Consider the following 22,388-nt stretch of genomic DNA (forward strand, 5'->3'; position numbering starts at 1 on the left):
TGAATAAGGGACGCAGAGCAGCATTGTGCAAGCACCAGTGCTTGCAAGGCACGGTGGGAGCTGGATTTCAGCAGATGCTCAGTTGAGGAAAACAGCACAAAGGAAGAGGAGAGCTAGCCCTAACACAAGCAGGCTTGGTGAGAGCTGGGGGAAAACTTAATGCCAGGCAAACTGAAGAGAGGGCATGAAAGGAAGTGCTTTACAATATCTGGGTGAGATTTTAACCTGTCTCTGACCAGAGGTGTGCCCTCACACTCTGCCCTTTGGATGCCCCAGAGCTACACCTACCACTCTTCAAAAGAAAAAGAAACAAAGCCCACATACCGGCTAGTTTCTCTGAACCTCACTTTCAATGTACAAATCTCTCAGCTGACACATGCAAACATATACCCAGACTTTCCTAGCCCACCTCCTCGTAGCATGGAAGTTTATAAGCCTCACCTAAATTCAGCTGAATGAAACCTGCCTCGCTCCATATGCCAACTCCGTCAAGCCATTCTAGCTCGCCATGGTTAAAGGTCCACCATATTTGGCTTGGAAAATAGCAGTCACTGAATATCTCACATCCAAAGTCCCAGATCTCAATATCTACAACAGAGTATGGTAGAACATACTTCAAGCTCCTAAAAGCTGCTTTAATTCCCTTTGGAAATACTATTACATTAACTTACTGTCTCCATCCACCATTTGAAAGGGAGAGCAGGGAAAAAGAATAAATCAAGAAAGATCAGAGCTTAGCACAATCACTTAAATGCCATCCACTTACTTCTGCCTGAATAAATACTTAAAACTTTAAAAGAAAGGGCTACAGAGGAGGTTTTCAAGAGGGGAACCCGAAAAGCCTGAGAATATTCTAAGGAGTACAGTATCTAAGTAACAGATCTAAGTAATCTACAATCTAAGTAACAGATTCGAGATTAATAGGTAAATTTGATCCTGTGACACATACCGCATAAGGAAAACCTTTAGCATTCCACATACAGAAGGAAGCTAAGTATCAGTGGTCTATATCAATTTTAATGGAGCTAAGGTGATTCATATCAGTCAAGGAGTGTGTCTTAATTTTTTAGTCTTTCATGCTTCTTTCTTTAAGAATAGCTGGTGTTTTATTAATGTAAAATATTAACTTTCAGTTAGTTGTAGGTTTTGTTCCTATTACCTGCTTCAACCCTAATAGTTCAGATAAGTTCTGGACAAACATGCAAGCTGAAAGTTGCTTATCTGAATCAAAACAAACCACTGAATACTTTGAAGTTGGTCAACTGTTGTATATGCAGTGGAAACTGCTAATTACTTTCTAGTCACCTCATAAAAGCAAAATGATCCTCTAGACTTGAGTCATTCCTGCACAAAAAAATACCTATAACATAGTTAAATCACTTCTAATATACTAATTTAGCTATTTTGTTTCAATGTTGTGCATGCCTTACATGAGCACCATAGTTTCAAACATAATAAACCAACTTTTGGCTGATTTAATCTGAAAAAGAGCAATTTAATTCCAAAACAAGCATCCTCACACAGAATTGGACCAGAATAACAAAAGAGATAAATTACAGCAGATTTTGTTATTGGCACGTGGACAAGTTGACAATCAGGAAGCCATTTGTCTTTCCAAATCCAGTAACACTGTTAAATGACCCTTTTTTTTTCTTCCCCAGACATCCCAGCACAGAGCAGTATCATGAAGATAGGGAAATTGACTGTAAGAAACAGTCGAGCAGTGCTAAAGCTCAACCAGTGTCCTCAGGAGTTCATTAAAAACAAGCCTTTATTACTCAATTTGACATTGCCTAATAAGATTCCAGAAAAGATTTTTGCTTACTTTAGGCTAATGAGAATTTTATAGACAAGTCATTTCCTTATTCTCCCAAGAGAAAGTGATAGATTGGTGCACAATAGACTGGCTCCCCATCCCTCATTTCTTCATCGTCTTTCTTCTCCTATTAAGTCTTTTTCTTGCTTTCCCTCCACTTTCTATTTAAAAAAGTAACCTCTCTATTGGCATGGAAAATAAACATTAGGAAAAAGAAAACAGTCAGAAGACATGTTTTATTTAGTGTTTGATAAATTAATCCTCAGGGAGGTATCCAGGCATGCTAACACTAAATACCAGTTCTAGCCAAAAAAAAAAACCCCAAACCAAACCAAAAACCCCAAACAAAAAAAATCCCCCAATAACGTCCACATTATGCAGTATTTCCCTGGCATGAAATCTGTTGGCCAAAATAAGAGAACTGTGAATCACACATACACCTATTATAAAATATATTTTCACATGTCTTAATGATGGTAAAGCCATTGACAGCTACTAGAAAATTAAACTTCCTATTGGGTAACCCTGGTTTTCGTTTGTCAACACAGAAGTGTGAAAATATAGACAAAATCTCCCATGCTTATTAAGTCTAACTCTAAACAGTGAAAATCCAAGTCTTTCCTCTGTAACTGAGCACAATCAAACCTATTCACAGCTGAGCCATCACAATCACAATACCCAAGGGATGCAAGGCGCAGGGGCCACATAAAGGGCGTAAAACACAGCAGAGTGAAGTGGCCATGGAGGTGAGCTGTGATGGGACTGCCCAGTTCACAGGCATATGATGCAAAGCAGCTCATATTGGCTGAGGAAATAGCAGCAAAGACATCAACTCCTCCCAGTGATGTTTTTGCTCCCTGCACCCCCACTGGAACTGAATTTCACCTTCTCAAATGTATGTATAGGGGGAAAAAAGTCATTCTGCAGGGTCCATAAGAACCTCGTGATCCAAAATGCCATATAGTTAGAGTTGCCATTGAATCTTGAGCTGATATTCGATATGCTTGCCAAGCCTGGCAGCTGGAGAACTGTGACCTCTCGTGGTTACGGGGGGTGTCATGAAGGATGTTGCTTGGTGACACAATTACTTGCCATTTATACCTTCTTTCCTCACACCAGCAAAATCATTCATGATCAGTAGAGCTTACAGCTTCAAAGTTAAACAGTAAAATAAATTCTTGTTTCAGTATTAAGTGTCCTAAGATGTTTATCATGTTATTCCAGAGAGACATTACATGTGAACATCGTGTGAAGCCTCCAGCCTGGTCTTCAGTTTCCTTTTACTTTGCTGCACCAGACACAGTGTCCACACACAAGGTACAAAAGTGCATTCACATATCACCACAGAGGTCTCATGCTATTTTCTAATACAAGTGTCCTGAATGAGTGTCTCTGTGAATGTAAAAGTCTGGGTAACTGATGTTTGGCTGCAAAAGTATTTATGACAACATATAAAGATGGTTCATTGAAAGCTTCTTATCTAAATGGAAAATTATATTAACCAAGGAAATAAGAAAATCTGAAATTTGAGGCACTACTGAACAAACAGTATACACCAGATATTCAAGGGATATGAAATGTATGTGCTAAGACCTTTGTAAGAAGAGTTAACTCAAATGAAGGATGGAGAGGTAGAGACCTTTTCTTAGGCATAACCAGAAGTAATCAAAGCTAGCACCATGATGATACTGGATGATACTGTCCTTAGTGGCTATACATCAGTGCTTCAAAATCCCTGCCTTTACTTGAAATACAAAGCTAGAAATTGAATAAACTTTGAAACTGTACCACCAGCCTCAAGCAACAGGCCTTCAGGTGCAGAGCTGGAGCACATTACCAAGAGACTGAGAGGCAGTGAGAAAGGCCAAAAGAAAAGTTAAAACATGATTATGTCCCCAGACCATCTCTTTCCATAACCAGTCTCTGACAGATCCCAGTACTAGATTATTCAGATGAAGATGAAAAATATTTTAGTAGGAAAATATATAATTATCTTCCCAGCCCATCCCCATCCATCCATGTATTAGATTGCACCCTTGTCTCGGAAAGCTTGCCTTAAAGCATGCAAGGATGGGCTGCAAGTTACAGTGCTCCATCAGAGGCCCACACAAAAGCCCCCCCTGGTCAGACTTACAGCAGGGCACCAAACTGGTATCGGGTATCTCATACTAGGGGTGTCCACAGGTGAACAAAGTGACAAATGTATGTATGACTCCTGCAAGGCATTAGCAGAGCAGCCAGAACACTGACAAACTCATAACCTCCCTCTAACTTCTGATGCAAGCCAGCCCTAATAGCTGAAATTGGCTGCAATCCTCAACCATAATATTTGATATCCTTTCCAAGAAATGCACAATTAACTACAATAGGTTTGGATATTCAATATTCAGAGGAACTAGTGCTGCTGTTGCCTGGGCTGTGATTACATTCTCTGGTAGACTCCAGATCAGTGGAGCATAGCACGTGAAGCTCTAAGATCATTAATTAATTTTTAAAAAAACACAGAACAAAAAACTCCATAGTAACTCTCAAACGTTAATAAGGGCAGAAAAGCAAAATTGAACATGGAAAGTAAAAGAAACTTCACAACAAATCGTATCTGTTGTAACAAATACCCACCCATTTTGTCTTTGCACATCCATAGAAGATTCAGACTCTTAGGATAAGAAAGTAGAATATGATGCACAATTTCAGAAATGCAAACTTTAGGCAGCCATGAGCCCATAATACCACTTCTTCAGAGAGCAAATACCTTATTACTAGAGGAGTAGAGCTCTATATCCAAGTGACAAGTCTCCATCCAACTAAATAAAAAAATGCTGCCAAGTCTATTTCTATAATCTCAATGATCTTGTGTGTTTTCATTAAACATATTAAATAAAATGAGAGATGAAAAGTGGCCTTTTTATCCTATACTAAAGTAATAAGAGGGCTTAATTTTTTAATATTTTCAAAATGAATAGTATGCTAGAGGTATATAGCATGGTTTATAAACTACAGTAAGTATCTGTCAGAAGAATAATCTCACTGAAAATTTTCACTATTATACTTAGTTGTTTGCATTCTCCTTGCAGCAGGGAGCCATAGTCATGGGCCCACATTTCTCTGTTCCAGTCTTTGCACAAACACACAGCAAAAGAGAGCCTTGACCCACTGACTTTGCCATCCAAGGTCCTATGGGCCTAAAGTCAAGAATAGTGTTAAAACACATTGCTAGTCTGGAGGATTAAAATCTTAAGTAAAGCCAAATCTTTTAATATGTTAGGGATAACACGTTGTTTCCACCACAGTGAATTTTCTGATTGCAAAAGCTATACTTGCTGCTGTTTCTTACTTTTTTGTTGATTAAGAAAAATGAAGAAAAATGCTAGAAATTAAGTAGCATACAAATAGCCAAATGGAAGCAAGGGAGTTATGCTCAGCACACAACCATTTGCAGGAAAAATTCTCTACCAAAAATTCAGTTTCTCCTGTATGCAAAGTTTTAAACACTGAAGTTCAGCTGGATGCACCATTGCAGGCGTATAGTATTTCTTCATTTCAGACTACTTCTTTGCTATCAGAGACACTGGGCCTACATACCCAGTCCTCATGCATTCCTCATAATAAAATAAAATATCCTGGCAGCAATGTCACAAATGACTAATGAGTGGTGGTTTCCTTCCTACACAAGTCAGTTCTGGAAACATACCCTTTGGTCTTGATATTATCCTCCTGATGTTGTACTCAAATGACAGCAGCCATTCATTCATTCATTCATTCATTTCTTCACAAGGTAGGAAGATGTGAAGCTATCAAAGAGAGCTGGCAAAGAGAGCCCGTAAGGCCTTATTAAGCTTTTCTAGGCTTTGGGAATGAAGCCAAGAAAAAAGCCATCAGGTTCTGATGTCTTTTCTTCGTAACATTTTGTTCACATTTAGATGAAATGCAACCAGTAAAAAAAAAAAAAAAAATTTAAAAAAATCCCTGTTTCCCTTTTCCTGCTTGCATTCCCTATGGGCACTCTGGCAGCTTGACAAAATAGTAACTGAGAACAAGCGCTGCAGGGCCAAGTCCCGGCTGCAGCTGAGCTCTGCACCGGGAGTGCTGGGGAGCTGCTGGGACACCAAAGGCAGTAGCTGAAGTGCTGCGCAGGCAGGCTGGTGTTTGCACCCTTGATTCCCCAAATATTCCCCACACGACACTCATTTCAGATTTTGCACAGAACAGAGCAGGAGCTTCAGCAGTGTTGGGAGCGGCAGGAGAGCAAGCAGCCTCCTCGAGGGTAGAGGTGGCTCCAGCAGCCTCTTCCTGTGGCACCAGAACAACCTGGTGACAATGTGTGGTGTTGGGACTGCTGTAGTTATACTGGTGTGTATTTTGCTTTACCTTTCAGAAAAAGCAGAAAAACTTATTCAGAACTTCACATTTACTTTGAAAATTAAGTGTTCAAGAACCTTTTTTTTTTTTTTTAATCCTGAAATGTAAAGTTGTTCTTGCATCTTAAGCACATAGGAACTGCCATCTTAGATCAGACCAAACATCCTTCTAGCCAAGTATCTTCTGTCTTGTAGCAGCCCATAACAGACACCAGGAAAAAGTAACAAATACAGGGCAAGCTCCATAGCTCTATGTTAGCCTCCAGAGGGGTGAGAATAAGCAGCCTATCTGGTATTGTTCCCTCAGTGGGAACACCATGAACTCACACAGAGGCATAACCAGGCATTTTGGTTTGTACCCTACTCCTTTCTTAATAAACCCAACATTCAGTTTTCCCTTTGGAGAGCTACTGGGGTTTGAGCTGATCCTGCCACTGAAGCATCTTTTATAACACTGAGAAAGAGCTATTAATCAGTAATTTTCAACTCAGCCCAGTATTATATTTGTAAAGTTAGGACTGTTTTGTCCTGTGTGCACTCATTTATCCATGTTAACTTCCTTTGCCGTTTTGTCATCTGTTGTTCAGTGTCCTAAGAACCTTCTGCAACTCCTTGCAGGCAGCCCTCCTCCTTTACTATGCTAGAGATCAGGTCATCATCAGCAAACTTTCTGTCCCACTTCACCCCTTTTCTAGATCATTTCTGAGCACGTTGACAAGTTGAGATCTTTGCTAGGATCTGCTGGTAACCTTTTTCCATTATGAAAATAACCATTCATTATCACCACCTGTTAGTTTTGTTGGTGAGAAGAGTTTCTTTACAAACTCAGGGCTGCTTAGTTTCTTTAGTAGTTTTTGGTGAGGGATCTCGTTGGATGCCTTTTAGTTGGATCTCTCTGTCTATATACTTATTGGACTCTAGCATCTTTGTAAGATATAATTCTTCCCCCTTATATCACAATTATCTCTGTGCCTCCTAATTTTATTTTTGAACAGTTTCTATTAATTTTTCCATTAGAGATATCAGGCATACCAATTTGCAGATGCCAGGCTCAAGCCTATTAATAATGTTCTGTAGGTACTCACCCCATTTCAGGATAAACAGAAAATCTTACAAGGAGTCTGAATGAAAATAATACATTAAAATTATATATTAAAATAATATCTGTATCCTCAACTTTGAAACATTAATTTTCCTTTAGTGTAGAATCATTTTGTATGCATGCCTGCACATATAATATGTATGTATATAAATCTTCAGACCATTGACAAACTACACATCCCATTATGGAAAGGAAAAATCAACCTCCAGCCTAATCAAACCAATGCTTAGGAATCTTTGACACTAAACACAATTTGACAAAAGAAATAAATTACATTTAATTTATATAAAAAGTGTAACTACAAATTCTTACTGTTTCAGTAATGCTTTAATTTTTTTTCCCAGTTAATTTCCTTTTTGTTTAAGTGTCAGGCTTCTGGACAAATCCTCAAATTGAGGCTTGCCAAACCTATGCCAAAGTTGCAGCACAGAAGCAAACCATGAGTACAGCAGCTAACACACCTCTGCAACCATCCAGGAAAAACACACATCCATCATATATCTCTTCCGTCTGAATTTCAGTGTAATCTGTTTTCCTGCATTTGTATTTCCTCTGGGAAAGCAATAAATGCTTGCATTTCCCAACAATTTATTCTACCCTATCTCCTTTTCAAAACCACTCTATCACCACTGGGGAATTAAACAACAGAGAGGAATAAAGAAAAGTAAAGCTGTCTGAATCTGACATTCTCCACCTCATTGATTGTGTCAGCAGTCCCTCAACAAAATTAGTGTTTTAGAGCACATTACTTACTGCATCAACGTAAAAAAAAGACTAGTTTTCAACTTCATCTACCTGTACATTTTGCATGTGGATAAGCATGGTAGTTACATGCCATGCATGCTTACATATTTCATTTATTAATTTTTAAATATTTGATAATTATCTCATTCTAAAGAGCTTGGATGATACAGTGTTGGCCAATAAATAAATGTATAATGTTCAGACTGTTGCCCATTTTGGCTTTAATAAAAATGTCCATGATATTATTATGTGATACAGGAAATATTTAGTAAAATGAATAGAACTTGCTTGGTTTGTTTGTAGTACGAGGAGAAATAAAAATAGTCATGAATAATTACTCTGCTCTTTATTACTCAGAAGCATTACTCCTATTCTGTCCAACCACACAAAAAGTTTAAGGAATTCCTATTGACTGGTAACTACTAGCAGATTGATGTTGACCTAAAATATTTCTGACAAAGTTATAAAAGGAGATATCTCCTAAAAGACTGACAAAATATCAACCAAGTACAATAAAGAGGCATTTCTAAAGGGCTGCCGCTGCACAAGAACTAATAATTACAGGATGAATATGTGAATTTATGCATCTCCGCCAGCTCTGTAAACATATTTACTTTAATTATGGTTACTGCCCTTTTCTAGCCTCTGGTGACAGCCAAGTCCCAGCTGAGAAGCTCCCAACTTTGTCCTATTTCTGGCAACATAAATGTGAACTGACAACATTTTTAAAAGAGGGAAACAACAGGAAGAGAACCGCACCTTTGCAACGCTCACAGCAAGCGCCTCTCTGCTTAATGACGAGAGCACAGTCCTTGGAGAGCATCGGACACTTCTCCCTTTTGCATGTCACTTCCTTATTCTGGAAAAAAAAAAAAATAGACAAAAGCTATTGCAAGCAAACTAAATCCACAGCTACCATTTCTTGCAATTCCAAAAATAAAATGTAAGGCTGGCAATCTGCTCTTTTGCTTCAGGAGGGATCCTTGTGATTCAAAACGCCTTTCTCCCCTTGAAGGAATACAGTAGGAAAACAGTCTCGGAATTATCCAGGAGCCCAAGTAAATGGTGTTTAAACTCCCCTTAGACAGTAATCCATGACCGCTACCTGTAGGAGTCTGGGCCGCGCTGGGGGAAAGTTAGTGCAGGCAGAAGAATGCAAGGATGAAGACAAGGCCAGCAAAATAAGGCTGGCAAAAACACACAAGATAGCAGATAAGTGAGAAACACCTGTGGTCAGCAAAAGCACACAAGTCTGAGCAAAACAGGGTATGAGATAAGGGAGGTTTTGGCAAGTTTTGGGCTTTACGTGCTAATTGCAATTAACCAACGCAAATGCTTGTAGAGGCGCATGAACAGCGCGTGTAGATAACCTGTAGCCTAATAGAAGATAGATGAGCGTGTGTACGGAACTTAGTAGAGTATAAATGTAACCAGGATTGGAAAAATAAAGATGGACGATCTGATCATCACGTTGGTGTTGTGTCATTCCTGTTCCCGCACGGAGAAATAAGGACCCCGGCTAATGGTGACCCTGACAGCTACCCATCATGGTACAGAAAATGTGCCCCACTGAAGAAATCCACTTTACTTAAATAAACAACTAGCTACACGATGCACTTGTTAAAATATCCTCGGGGTCTTGAGGTGCTGCCCCATGAACCGCACATGCAAGGAATCTATTCTGACAGTGACAAAAGGACAGACGACTGAGGAAGAGGTGGCAAGCTCTGAGAAAACAAAACTCTCTGCCACTGCTGAAAGTCCTTTTTAGCTAGCGTATTACCTAGCTACCCAGAGGTCCTTCAAAGGAGGTTACTATATACTGTACTAGAAAAGAGACTACCATAATTCATCTTTCTCCCCAAAATGCTGAGAATCGATGAAACACAACAAACAGGCACAATCACTCTACATTATAGTGTCATCTTTCTATGGCAAAAAGCCAGCGATGGCCAAAGCCAAAGAGCACACTGATCAAATTAAGGGATGTCAATAGAGGATGTGCAACAGGAGGCAGGAGAAATATTCCATTTATAGCCTGCCTTGCCCCTGTGGTGTCAACCCTTCTGGTTATCCCTGCTTTTAAATAAGGGCAGAAAACAAATACTTTGGGTGTTTCTTTCAGTAAAATTTTGCTACTTGAAATTCCTGACTGAAAGTAGCCCTCTGAAGTCACCTCCACCTATAATTAGTAGCTCAGTTCATTAAGTGACACAGGTGGCCATCTACTAGATGCAAGCACCCACCTCACCCAATCTTATGACTTAATTAGAGACCAAAAAAATCAAAGGGCTAGAAAAATGTAAATCATAAAACTAAAGGAAAAAATCTGTGCTTTCCAGTCTTTTTCTTTTGCTCCCTGTGGCCTTATTCAAGGTGCTTGTGAAGGATAACACACAGCTTTTATTACACTCCAGCGCTTTGTCTAAAATCAGAGGTTTATTTTCTTCAAAGTCACTGCCTGATCTGATGGGAGCTATAAAGGCACTTCAATCTTATCAGTGTAAATGAGGACTCACTCTCACCAAGCCACTGTGAAATCAGCAAATGGGAATCAGGCCCTAAAGCGCAGCTGCAGTGACACAAACAACTACTGTAAAAAGCCAGGTCACTGCTAGTCACTGCTATATGCTGGCTGCTCTGCATCACTCCAGCATTGCAGAGCAACCATAAATGCAATTTAACTGGTGACTTAAGCTGAATTTATGGCAGGTCTGTAGCTCTGGACTGGCACAAAGCAGCCATGGCACAGCAGTGCAACTGGCTCAACAACTTCTTTTGAGAGTGCAGGGCGAAATCTTGATTCCCTTTACGTGAACATAGTGCCCCCTGACTTTGCCTCCATAAAGCCTGTTGAAGGACAGCAGAATCAAGTTTACCAAATTGACTACAAACAGTCTGTATTTTAAAGGGTTTTGCTATGATCTGATTCTTTTTAATGAGAGTTTGCTCAAGGAAAGATTTAATAAGCCTAGTGGCCCCGTTACCTTTATCTGTGGGAAAATCTTCTGCATGGTGAAAGAGGGTTTGAAGGAAGGGAAAAATCCAGTTTAGAGTATGTTCCTTTGGAGAACATGATTTACCCAGCTGCAGCATGCATCATGGACCTCTGCGAGATGCAAGGTACATGCTGCCCTTCTGGGCCAACATAGCTGGGCTGGACCCACATCAGGGGGCCTGGCAGGCAGCTACCCATTGGACTCCCTCTTCAAAGGAAGAAATCATTATTGCGGATGGCAACAAGAGGGACAAGAATTAAAACACAGCTCTGTATTTCTTTTTGTTCCCTGATTCCCAAGGGACTCCTGGGGCATATGTCTCATGCAACCCAGCCTCCCAAGCAGCTTCTTGCCCTCTCCCCTGAGCACCGGCTGCCTCCCTCTGCCCTCAGGTATATCCTGACATGGTGCTTCTTGTTGGCAATGCAAAATGTTCCTAAGGATGACCCAGACACACATATTTCAAACAAGAGATACTCGCTACTTACTGGTCCTAAGTAAAAGCCTCCTATTTGTCCCACATCACTTAAATCAGAAATCTCTGCCAATGACAAGTTTGGTATCACTGATCCAACCCAGGGGGGCAGGCAAATTTGGATCTTACTCTTCATCCCGTATCACCAGCAATGCTAGCAGCTCAACCCCAAACTCAGGACCTACATTATAGGTGAGGATGGAAGTAACTGGAAAGAGAAAGCAAAACCGAGCCAGGCTGTATATACTAGCAGCTAGGAGGTTTTCTGGGAGGGAAGATTTTGGAGTTCATGTCCTGGTGCCAAGGGCTGTTTTACATTAAGCAGTTCTTCCACATAAAGAACATTAGAGGCCCATGGAGCAGCGATGGGAACTGAAGGGTCCTTCCCCCTTGGAGGGCGTCTTAAGTAGTGGGCTACAGATTCTATCTCCTTTCTCTATCCCAGCAGAACTTGAACTACTTGCTGCTCAGTGGCCCAGCTTCCACAGAAGAGGGGCTTGTTCCTCATGTCTCCAAAGCCACCAGTCCTGACAGTGAGGATGCTTGTGGGGAAAGTGGGAGATGAATCTTTGAAGTGCATCTGGACATGAAGGGCACCAAACCTGGATCACCATCTCAAAGGTAAGTTGTTACAGCATGGTGCTAAAAGGTTGGCAGGAGATACCACACTCACACACACCCCTTCTTTTTTTTTTTTCTCTTTTTTCCTCTTTTTTTTTTTTTTTTTTTTTTTTTAAATAAAAGAGCGAGATCAGCTCTGTCCCTTGGAGGAGAAGCTGCATCCTCCTCCCTGCAGGGACAGGTCTGTGTATCCCAGGTAAACAGAGCCAATCTTTGCCAGCACAAGAAGGGCAGCTAAGCAGTTCAGCAGCGTGGGATTTGCAAAGCTGATGTTCCTCCTCTCTAGCTGGTATTACAGACAGCTCTGAAAGTGGCTGTTTCAGATGCCACCCATCAGGACTGGGCTGCTCTTTTAGGGTATGAGATACAGCATCACTCAGGGCTGCAGCCCCAACCTCTCCTTTTGGGACTTTTTGCTGAACAAACATACAGTAGGTGCCACAATTGCAACATACTGCCCTGGCATAGTCTTCACAGCAAAATCCCTCTTGTACTATGAAGAGATGAGCGTAGCTCCAGGGGAGCACATCCAAGTGTCTCTTACTGCTTCTAGGACCAGATTTAATCCCAAAATTCTTTCCAAAAATACTGTTGTTTTATCTCAAAGATGCATTTTGTGGAAAACTAGGCCAGCAAATGTGGAGGAAAGGGTTAGTGTACCATGCTGAACAATCATAGGACAACAGCAGATAAAACAGGGCTGGTAAATCATTGTTTAGTCTATTGCAGTCAGGCATTATCCAGTGCAGATCTCCTGGGCCCACTGGGTGTAAAGGTACGAAGATAAAACAAAGAGCAATTGTAATCAGAAGCTTTTTTGTTTTTCTTCACCCTATCACCCAAAACACTGCTACTGTCTATCTGCTTGTTTCTATTTTGTTGTCTTGTTCCCTCCCATTTCACAAGGGCAAAGAGGAAAGTGAGAGCAAATGGACTTCAGCGACAAATCCTTTCCTTCCAGATATGTCCCCTCCTACCCCCAGTAATCATAACATTTCATTACTTGTCCCAGCCATACATTTAAAAAGTTGCTAAGTAGCTGCATGCAGGAGAGTTGTATTACCAAACCTCCATCTGTGTTGTCAACAGCATCTCCAGAGTTGTTAAAAGCTCTCAGATACTTTGATTTTTGCAGTTCTTAAGAGAAAACTTCTTAGACAGCAACATTCAGAAGCCAACAGTTATGGGAGGGTAGGGGATTTTTTTTCCTTTTGTTTAAAGGACATGCACTCTGGCACTGAGAAGTGCGGAAGAGACACATGGCTCATAAATACATAAACCGTTTGCTAAATCAGAAACCTGGGAGTCAGTCAAATTCATAATAGGATCCCAAGATTCATAATAAATAACTTTTAATTATAGTCCTGCGAAATAGTTATTTTAAACAGATGGTTTATAGATTCACATCTGGGATTTTTTTTTTTTTTTTTAATTTAGCGCTCAGGCACACACACAGAAAGGGAGAGAACCTCAGCTAAAGTTTTTATTAGTGTTGGAAAAATACGTATATTTTTTAAAGAGGTCAGGCTGATCCAGAACAATGCTGCCACAGCTGATGCAACTCCCCAGTCAGCGCTCAGCTCGGCAAAGGGTTCATGCTGGAATCCCAGACTCCTTTGGAAAGGAAAATTTAGGGAAGTGCCGGAGGATCACCCCGGACTCCCCTCCTGAGCTCACTGAGACCAACTGCTGGAGAACTCATCTTTTAACGCGTTTGGGGAAAGATCAGAAACTTTTTTTGGGTGCCCACATTTCTCCCCTCTCCCACACTTTGCTAGTGGGAACCAAAGGTCTCTTTAACTTGGCATGCAAAGGTGATGTCAAATTCCCATACAGGAGAGATACAGTAACCAGACCTAATACCAGTGTTAGTGCTTCATGTTACCTTTACTACAACTCCTCTCAACACAATTTGCTCACCTTTACATACACCTCGTATTTTTACCTTCCATCAAAAAACTCCACACAAAATAGCCCATTCTGGTGACAAAGTATATCAAACTAACAGCCTTAAACTCATGTGGTACAGTTAAACAGAATGCCAACATGAAAAGAAAAAAAAAAAACTAAAAAGAAATCTGAATATTTGGCAGAGGTCTTGGAGAGGACATGTGCCAAACCACAGCTTGGAAGCTGCAGCCAACTTTCTACAGGGTTCCCCACTGGGCTCCTGCCGGCTCACAGCAGCCACCAGGAGGATGGCTCTTTTCAACCTGGATTTAGCTTGGAAAAGGAAAAAAAAATAAATCAGGAGTCTGCTTCATTTCTTCAGGGCTGTACCAAGGAGTGCCTCCATCAGTGGTACCCCGAGCCCACTGTTATGCTGGCATAGCTGGCTGCTGAAGGCCTTGCAGATGTGGGTTCTCAGGGGGCTAGATTTCCATAGTGAGAGTATCATTTTGTTTGGGGTTTTTTTCCCTTTTTATTTATTGAAAATGCTTTTAGGAGGCTCGCACTGCATTTCTGATATCCTGAGGTTATTAACTATTTATATTGAATAGCAAAAATGTCACTTAAACTTCCATTTAACCAAAAAAGTCTGTGGAGAGAAGAACAATAAAAGCAACAGAGACAGATTAGGTAGAAATACGAACTACCATTAATGGCTAATCCTGAAAACATTAATTTTTTACCACTATTCATCACAGTCCCACTAGTAATTCTGATAGGACTCCTCACCAAGTAGTTCAGAGCGTCCTTAAGTTTCTGCCAGGATCATTCACCAAAACAATAACAATTTTCAAACAATGGCAAAAGTTACCCGCGGGGAATTTGGGATGCAGCTTTCAAATATGCACATATGACCTTAGAAGACAAAAAAAAGCCATTTAACACTAATGAAACAAGTGCACTCAAGTCACATAGACAACATCTCCACCACAAGGCACAGGGCAGGCTCAAACGCATTTCTCACACTGCATGCCATGACCCACATGCTCTCTGGCCACACTGCTGGCTTTCTGTCTGATGTTGCACAGGGCCAGAGCATCCCCTCGAGTGCACACGGAGCCACGCTCAGTCCACACAGGCCACAGGAGAAAAGGGTTGGGCCAGCGCTGGCCCCACGCTCTGTCCCTCAGCAACGCTTGGGAGCACCAGGCTCCCAAGCGTGTGCCTGCACCTACGCTTACGTGCAGACAACCCCGATGTTGGGCCAACTTGAACTCAAGAACAGGCTCAGGCACGTGCGTAACTCTTGGTCTAGACAAATCCTGAGGCGCTTTTTGAAAATACTACCCTTGCTCCTTTGGCACTCCTGCCTGGAACTCACTGTCTCAGGTCCGACTTACAAACTTCCCTTTAATTGGCACAGTTGATGCAGGCAAGCAATCCCTACTAATACTGTGGGACTGCTGTCTTCCACGAGCATTTCTCTGCCTGAGCAAAGGACACACAATTTGGCTTCAGGGAGGAGACCCCACTCCCCAAGGATGAAGTTTGCAGACGTTTTGAACCACTGTCAATGGAGACAAGAAAAAGGTCGCATTTCCTTTGTTCCCCTCCAATTATCTGGTTTTTTGTTTTTCCTTGCAAAAACAAATTTTGTGGTTATAATAACAAAAAAGATTTAGCGCACTAGATATGTTTTTAAATTCAAGGTGGAAACAATATTTCCCTATGAAACAATGCCTGTTCTCTGCAAAATGATACAGTTCTCTCTGTTTACCCATATAAACCTACAAACACCAAGGCATATGCTTCACCTCACAGAGAGAAAAGTCCTATTATTTTAAGCGTTTTTTCAGTTTCAATGGGACAACTTACAGGAGTGACGCCAAACATATCCTTCAGTACTTTCAGCATTAGGCTCTTGCCCATGGCACAACATGATTGTGATTTCAGCATGAATTGCATTAGATGCAAATGACAGTATTTCATGAGGAACAAAATATGCTAGTTCAGTCCACAGAGCCTCTGTGTCCTTTCTGAGCAAAGCACTCGGTAGCCTCTGATTTACCCCCTGTAATCTCTTTAGTTTATCTGGCCTCTCTGAGGGCAAGCAGGGAGGAGGCTGCAGCTCTCCCGGCAGTGGTGCTCAGCCAACATCAGCCACCCCCTTCATAATTCGAGCTGTCCCCACTCCCTAGGAAAGATGATTAAAACAAAGGCCCTGCTGAAAGATGACACCAAATTTCACTGCAAACGGGTATTCCCCACTGCTGTGAGGAAGAGATGAGTATGTGCAAGTCATTCAGGACACATCACTCACAACCCCTTATAGACTGAAGAGACTTTTTTTTTTAAGGTTTTTTTTCACTGTGCTTAATGATGTTCACCAGCATGAGGAAAATGACCTTGGTGGCCTGATGCAATCCCAATACTCCCTGACAGCAGCCCATTGCACTACTACGTGATGAAAAGAAAGGGGTTTTTTTCCTCTTACATTTGTTTGTGTTAATGCAACTGCTAAGGCTGCAGCTGGGGTCGGGGTCCCATTACATCAGACATCATATAAGCACATGCAAGAAGCAAGATACATCCCTGCTCCAGTGAGCTTATCAACAAAGTAGACACAGCCAGACAAAATGACCATAACTGCAGATTAAGTCAGCAAGAATAAGCAGCAAGAGACACGGTCTTCACAGGTTCCCAGCAGTTCGTACTGTAGTCTGAAAGACTACCTATAGTAATCCAGAAGCCAGGTTTCAGGGAAGGGGTACACACTGGGGTTCTTATGGGACACCACACCTTTGCATTTCACAAGATGCATGCATTTAAAATTCATAGTTTTTTCCATGAATTTTAAATGTGTTTTTAAACAAACAATAGACAAATTAAAGGTTTTTCTACTTTGTCAGTAAAGAACTCATATTAATTATCAGTCACCTAAATCTGATGCCAATACCTAAGAAAACAGTAGTCACAGGCAGTACCTGTTGATTTGAAGCTCAGGGTCCAAACCTATATCCATGCTGCTGGAAAAGGTTACAGCTCACTCGCCCAACCCTATGAGCTTATGATCTACCCCTTGCTGGGTGTTCCCAGTCACTCAGATCAGCCAGCAAAACTTTTTGGATGATCACTGCCCAACTCCTTTTAAGCTAAATGAGTGATCCTGAAAGCATGGTCCTGCCTAGCCTGGTTTACTCTAACTGAAACTGATGGGGCAGAATTCATTCTCCCAGAGAAGTGATGATGAGCTGAGGGCCATAAAATCTTCCATTATCTTAGCTTGATCCAGAAGCCACCCATACACAGCTGAAGTCTGCAAATGTGGAACAACATCGCTGTCCTGGGTGTATTAGGTCCTGGAGCACCCCACTCTGCTGACCCCTCTTAAGTGCCATAGGATGACTTGTAGAAGTTTGCTCATATCATCCCCAAGCCAAATTGGTCTGAAAACACTCTAAGTAAATTCTAGCCCAAAAAATTGTTGAGGATGGCACTGATGAATTTCATAAGAGGGTAAAGCAGATTATGCCAAAGATTTAAAATAAATTATTAAATCATTTGAATTCAACAAATTTTAGATCAAGCCATGGTGTTACGTTTTGTCCCATCTCAAAAATTAATTCAGTCCCATCAAAAGAGTGTCCTAACAATACTCTTGTTTCTGAACTACTGCCATCCTGGTCCTATAGACTGTGTTCAGCTTATTTTCCAGCAGACATTGCCAATGAGAGAAAAACAAAACCATGAAAACAATTTTTAAAAAGTAAATCAAAATCTGAATCCATCAGTTCATAATTTCTACTTTTGGATATAACTTCATCTTCTATTACAGACTGAATACTGACTGATAGTAATTTTTCTTCTACTGATGTGAATTGAAATTTCAATGGACATTTATTTAAAAGAGGTGCATTGACTGTTGCTTTTATAAATATCATTTAATCACATTTTGATGGGCTAAATCTACAAATATATTATCCAAACAATAGTCACCTGTCATTGCATCTTTATTGCCTTCTCTGTCTGAAGCCTGTATACTCGACCCTTACACTGGAGGTTTAGGCAGTGGCAAATGCTCTAGTTTTGGGCTTGAGCCTGTTCTAAAAACTTTGAACAAAGCAGCCCTTGAGGCCATGTACTTCTTAAAGAGTTTAAAAAGCCCAATGGGCCTCCTAACTTACTCTGCAACAAGTCATATCCCATGAAGAAACTCACTTCTGTACAACACAAAAACAGGGCTAGATTAAAGAAAAGGGAAGAAAAAAAAGCAAGGTCCCCTGCTGCTCTGTCTGGCCAGAATCATGTCTTTTACTGCCCATATCCTCTAAAGAAACGATGCTCTCATGATATATTACCCTAATACATCACCAAGTGACAGTTTTCTCATGATACTGTATCCTCAAAGATGTGATGCATGCCAGAAGAAGCAACAGGAGATCTCGGCTGGGGGAGGGAAGGGAGAGGGGGTTTTATTTTCTTCCAAATTTTTAATCTACACTTTGTTTTTTTAATGTTATTTTGTCAGGAAAATCCCTGTCAATCCTAGCTTCATAATCCAGAGGACTCCTAGAAGTTTCACAGTAGTAGCACAGCTCTTAAACTGGAAAGCACCAAAAAAAAAAACTTCTCTTCATTTAATTGAAGCAAGTTTTGAAATAGGACCAAAACGCTTGAGGAACAACAACCAAATAAAAATAGTAGCCCAAAAGAAAGCAACAAGAGTCTGTTTTCTATTATAAAATTATTTAGGCAAGAGGCCTCCAGACACTGCTGTTTTAATGAACTTGCAAGAAAACTGAGCGCTGACCCCGCATTTGTTTTCTTACATGATCTTGCCTGTGCTACACAGTGGTATTAGGAAAAAAAAAAAAAAAAAAAAAGAGGAGGTTATTCACAGTGGTCTGCAGAGAGAAGGCACAGCCCCTAGCCTGTCAGTCTCTCTGGAGAAGAGTGGCAAGAGACAAGGACCAAGAGCATTTCAGGCAGGACTCCTTGAAGAGGCAAGAGCTTTCGGGGTCTTTTAATGCCGCCTTCAACTCACTGGAGCTCACTCCTTTTTCCTGTAACTGTTCTGCACTAGTAAAATCTCGGAGGGGCAGCTGGAAATCCTAACTCATGGACAGCTTGTGGCAGCAGTCACCCTCAAGCAGGCTTGATCTAGTCGGTGCCAGGAAGAGAAGGCTCAAGGCCACGGGATAATTTAGTCAGAAAAACTTATGCCACAATGATGTTTTATTTGACACATCTCATTTCATATCTACTCAAAATTCTGATGGATGCAAAGCTTCCATCAGATACAAAGAAGGAAGGTGGAATAAGCTTTCCATTGTTGTGACCAACTGTATTGCCAAATTAAGTTAGACTGTGACTTTCAAAATTTCAGCCAACGCTGTAGCTACTAGGAGAAGAAGCATATTTTGACTTGTGAATTAAGCAAAAGCGACATGGAAGTCATTGAGAGGAAACTAGAAGCCAAAGCTGTCAAAGTCATTTTCACAGTCCTTGAGATGACTTTGACTGTATTTTGTGGCCTGGCCCTCGCTGCTTTTGGGTGAGATGTAGCAGCGCTCATGCACAGCAGTGATCACTTAGCCACATGACAATACCGTTGCAGTCAATGAAACCACCCACGCGAGTTCAGAGGTTTGAGCCGAGCTCTTCAGCACAGACACATGCACAATGCCCTATGTACTGGGTAGACCCAGTTAATTAAACAGTTATTTTTAAATGTTGCTCTGGAAAGAAATTTGCTGCCCAAAATAAGAAATTAATATTGCACAACCACTTTCTGCTTGAAAAATCCAGTGGTTAAAACATGTTTTTGCATAATCATAGCCCTGCAGGGACAGTTCTCACTTCTGAAAAGCAAATTCCCTTCTTTCTGTTTTGCACATGTACAAACAAACAGATTCTGGTATGTCCGAAGCTTGAGAATTTCAACTATAATAATACATTGAATAGAAGCCATACAAGCAGATTTTTCCTCTGCCTGTGTTGCCTTCACTCCTTCCTTTCCCCTGCCCCACTTGCACTGCTGGAAGTAAAAAAAATACCTGTTTCTGACAAGTAAATGGAGCTGACATTAGAGCGAAGCTCTAAGGTGAATGGGGTATGCGCGAGCCATTTGTCATCTTGACAAAGTGATTTTCAGTCACCAGTGGGACACTTTAGAGACATCTGAACGGTTGGCCTTGACCACCAGCATTTCTTATGGCTTATAAAGGGACCCATGGGACCAAGAACACAACCTGCTTTTGGAAGTGACTCCTGCAGTGGTACCTCTTGATAGATGTAAAGGCAGTGTGATATATCAGGTGCCATTAAGATCTTTGCTAGCAGGTTATATTTACATACGTATGGAGAGCAGATAGCATCTTGTTAACCCAATTAATGAGACTCAAATGTCAGGAATGGGATTATGCCTGGCTCGAAGTCCACAGCACTCGCAAGGCAGCCAGAGATGATTTCATTGTGTGGGACAGCACTGTGCTCTTTGAAGAGCAAGAACTCAGGCAGCAATGCTACTACCTGGGTAGCCAGGGGGAAAACACAGGGGAGGTGGAAAGATGGTCTGAAATCCAAAAGTTTCACACCTTTAGCATAAGAAGGACTCTTGATGATGGGAGACTCCAGTGCCCTGTAAAAATGAGAACCTGGGGCTGGAAGAAAACTAAAAAGTATCCACTTGAGGTCTTGGAAACTTAATTTTTTATTAACTGTACCTTCCTCTGCAATTAAAGAAAGCCCTCATTGCCAAGTCACAGCCTGATCTGGGTTGGAAGAGGAACAACATTTCATCCAGCCTGTCCACACTGCTGCATTTTACACGGGCAATTGAAACACACTTCTCTAACCTAGAGGAAAGCGGGAAATTTCCTGACCAAGATGAGATCACTAATCTCTGCATCAATGACTCTCGAGATACTTGACAATAAACTGCTTTTCTGTCACAGCCTCCAACTACTAAGCTGTATGACATAAGAGGAGGTGCTCCTGTCACCCAGGTCAGATCAGTGAACCCTGAATGGCACAGCATGAAGTACTTGGCTCCAAAACAGAGAGAGGGGTTTAGGGTAAGGCCTTGTACTCAGCAACTCCTGTCAGCTCTCTGCTCAGCATGTTGGCTGTAAGAAATCCCTGTTCTGAGTGTCTTCTCAATGGAGGAGACAAGACAGTCAGCACGGGCTGCTTGGGCCAACAGCCCAACCTAAGCACTACTCAGTATGTTAACCTAAATCCTTGGATGGTAACACTACCTTATGGCCACAGTGACAAGTTGTCCACAAACACACAGTAGTAATATTAAGTCTCCAGAAGATGCTTCAAAGCCTTTTAGACCTCTGGTTCAAGAGTCATACATAACTTTCCTGGAGTCACATCACATCCACATCCTCTCAACTAAAGCTCTGTCTCACCACTAATTTTTATGCTGTCTTGTATGTAAGAGGTATGCCCAGCAAACAGGCTGGAGTGGCCTACTCATCTCTCCAGATGGCTGCCTTCCAGCGAACCTCCCTTTTATTGTAGGTGATTTGCTTTCTTTTTCCCTTTTTGGCTCCCACCTTGGTATGTTTCCATATGTAGGCTGGTTTAATTATGCCGAGAAACCTGATGACATCAAAGATATTCATTTTACACTAAAATTATTATATACAGTTTTAGGCACCAAATATGTACCCTTCGTGTAACAACAAGTACATAAACCCACTCAAATTTCTTACTATCATGGCCTAGAGTTCTAGATATTTTTTAAATTTCCACTTCAGATTGATTTTTGGGTCAAACAGTTTTTGCTTGAGGATTGGAAACCTTGCCAAGTTAAATTGGACATATACATACATTTTTCCAGAAGCTATACAAATTGCACGCTTCTTCTGTTTCCTCCACACTTTCACGTTAAACAAGCTCTGGTTCAGTATCAGTGCACGATGCTGCATCTTAAATGTCCACATCAGCAAGTCTCTCCAGCAATGCTTAATGTGTTTAGATGATAGACAAACTATGCCTCAAGCATGTGTCTGTTAAAAAGCTTTCTTACACTACCGCACCGTCAACATTTTAATGTACAATGATTTTAATTGTCCAGCTTTTTTTATCCACTGCTTTTACAAACAACCCATCCACCAACCTTTGGTTTACAGGCTAAAAAGCTTGCATGCTTAGCATTCTGCCTGCCAACATCATTTTATTCATTTGTTTTAATCAAAAGCATTTGCCAGATTGAATCACCAATGCACCCAACCAGTTAACTGGTCCAGCTCTCCCCAGAACTGAGTATTGGGGTAGGGAAGTGCTAAATATTGAAATGATCAGCTGTACACTGCCATATACAGGAAAAAAAAATATTCTCTGTGACAAGCAAAAGATCCACAGTCTCCCT

General features: G+C 41.2%; 1 protein-coding gene across 3 annotated transcripts in view; it reads right to left on the reverse strand.

Annotated features, from left to right (window-relative positions):
• Window positions 1–22,388, reverse strand: part of BMPER (BMP binding endothelial regulator) — a 150,811-nt gene that overhangs the window by 116,472 nt on the left and 11,951 nt on the right. For all 3 annotated transcript variants that reach the window (XM_074858773.1, XM_074858763.1, XM_074858785.1), the window contains one exon: window positions 8,780–8,879. In XM_074858773.1, the coding sequence (XP_074714874.1) occupies window positions 8,780–8,879 (100 nt within the window). The remainder of the gene's footprint in view (window positions 1–8,779; window positions 8,880–22,388) is intronic.

This window comes from Strix uralensis, chromosome 1, assembly GCF_047716275.1.
Source record: "Strix uralensis isolate ZFMK-TIS-50842 chromosome 1, bStrUra1, whole genome shotgun sequence".
Taxonomy (NCBI): Eukaryota; Metazoa; Chordata; class Aves; order Strigiformes; family Strigidae; genus Strix; species Strix uralensis.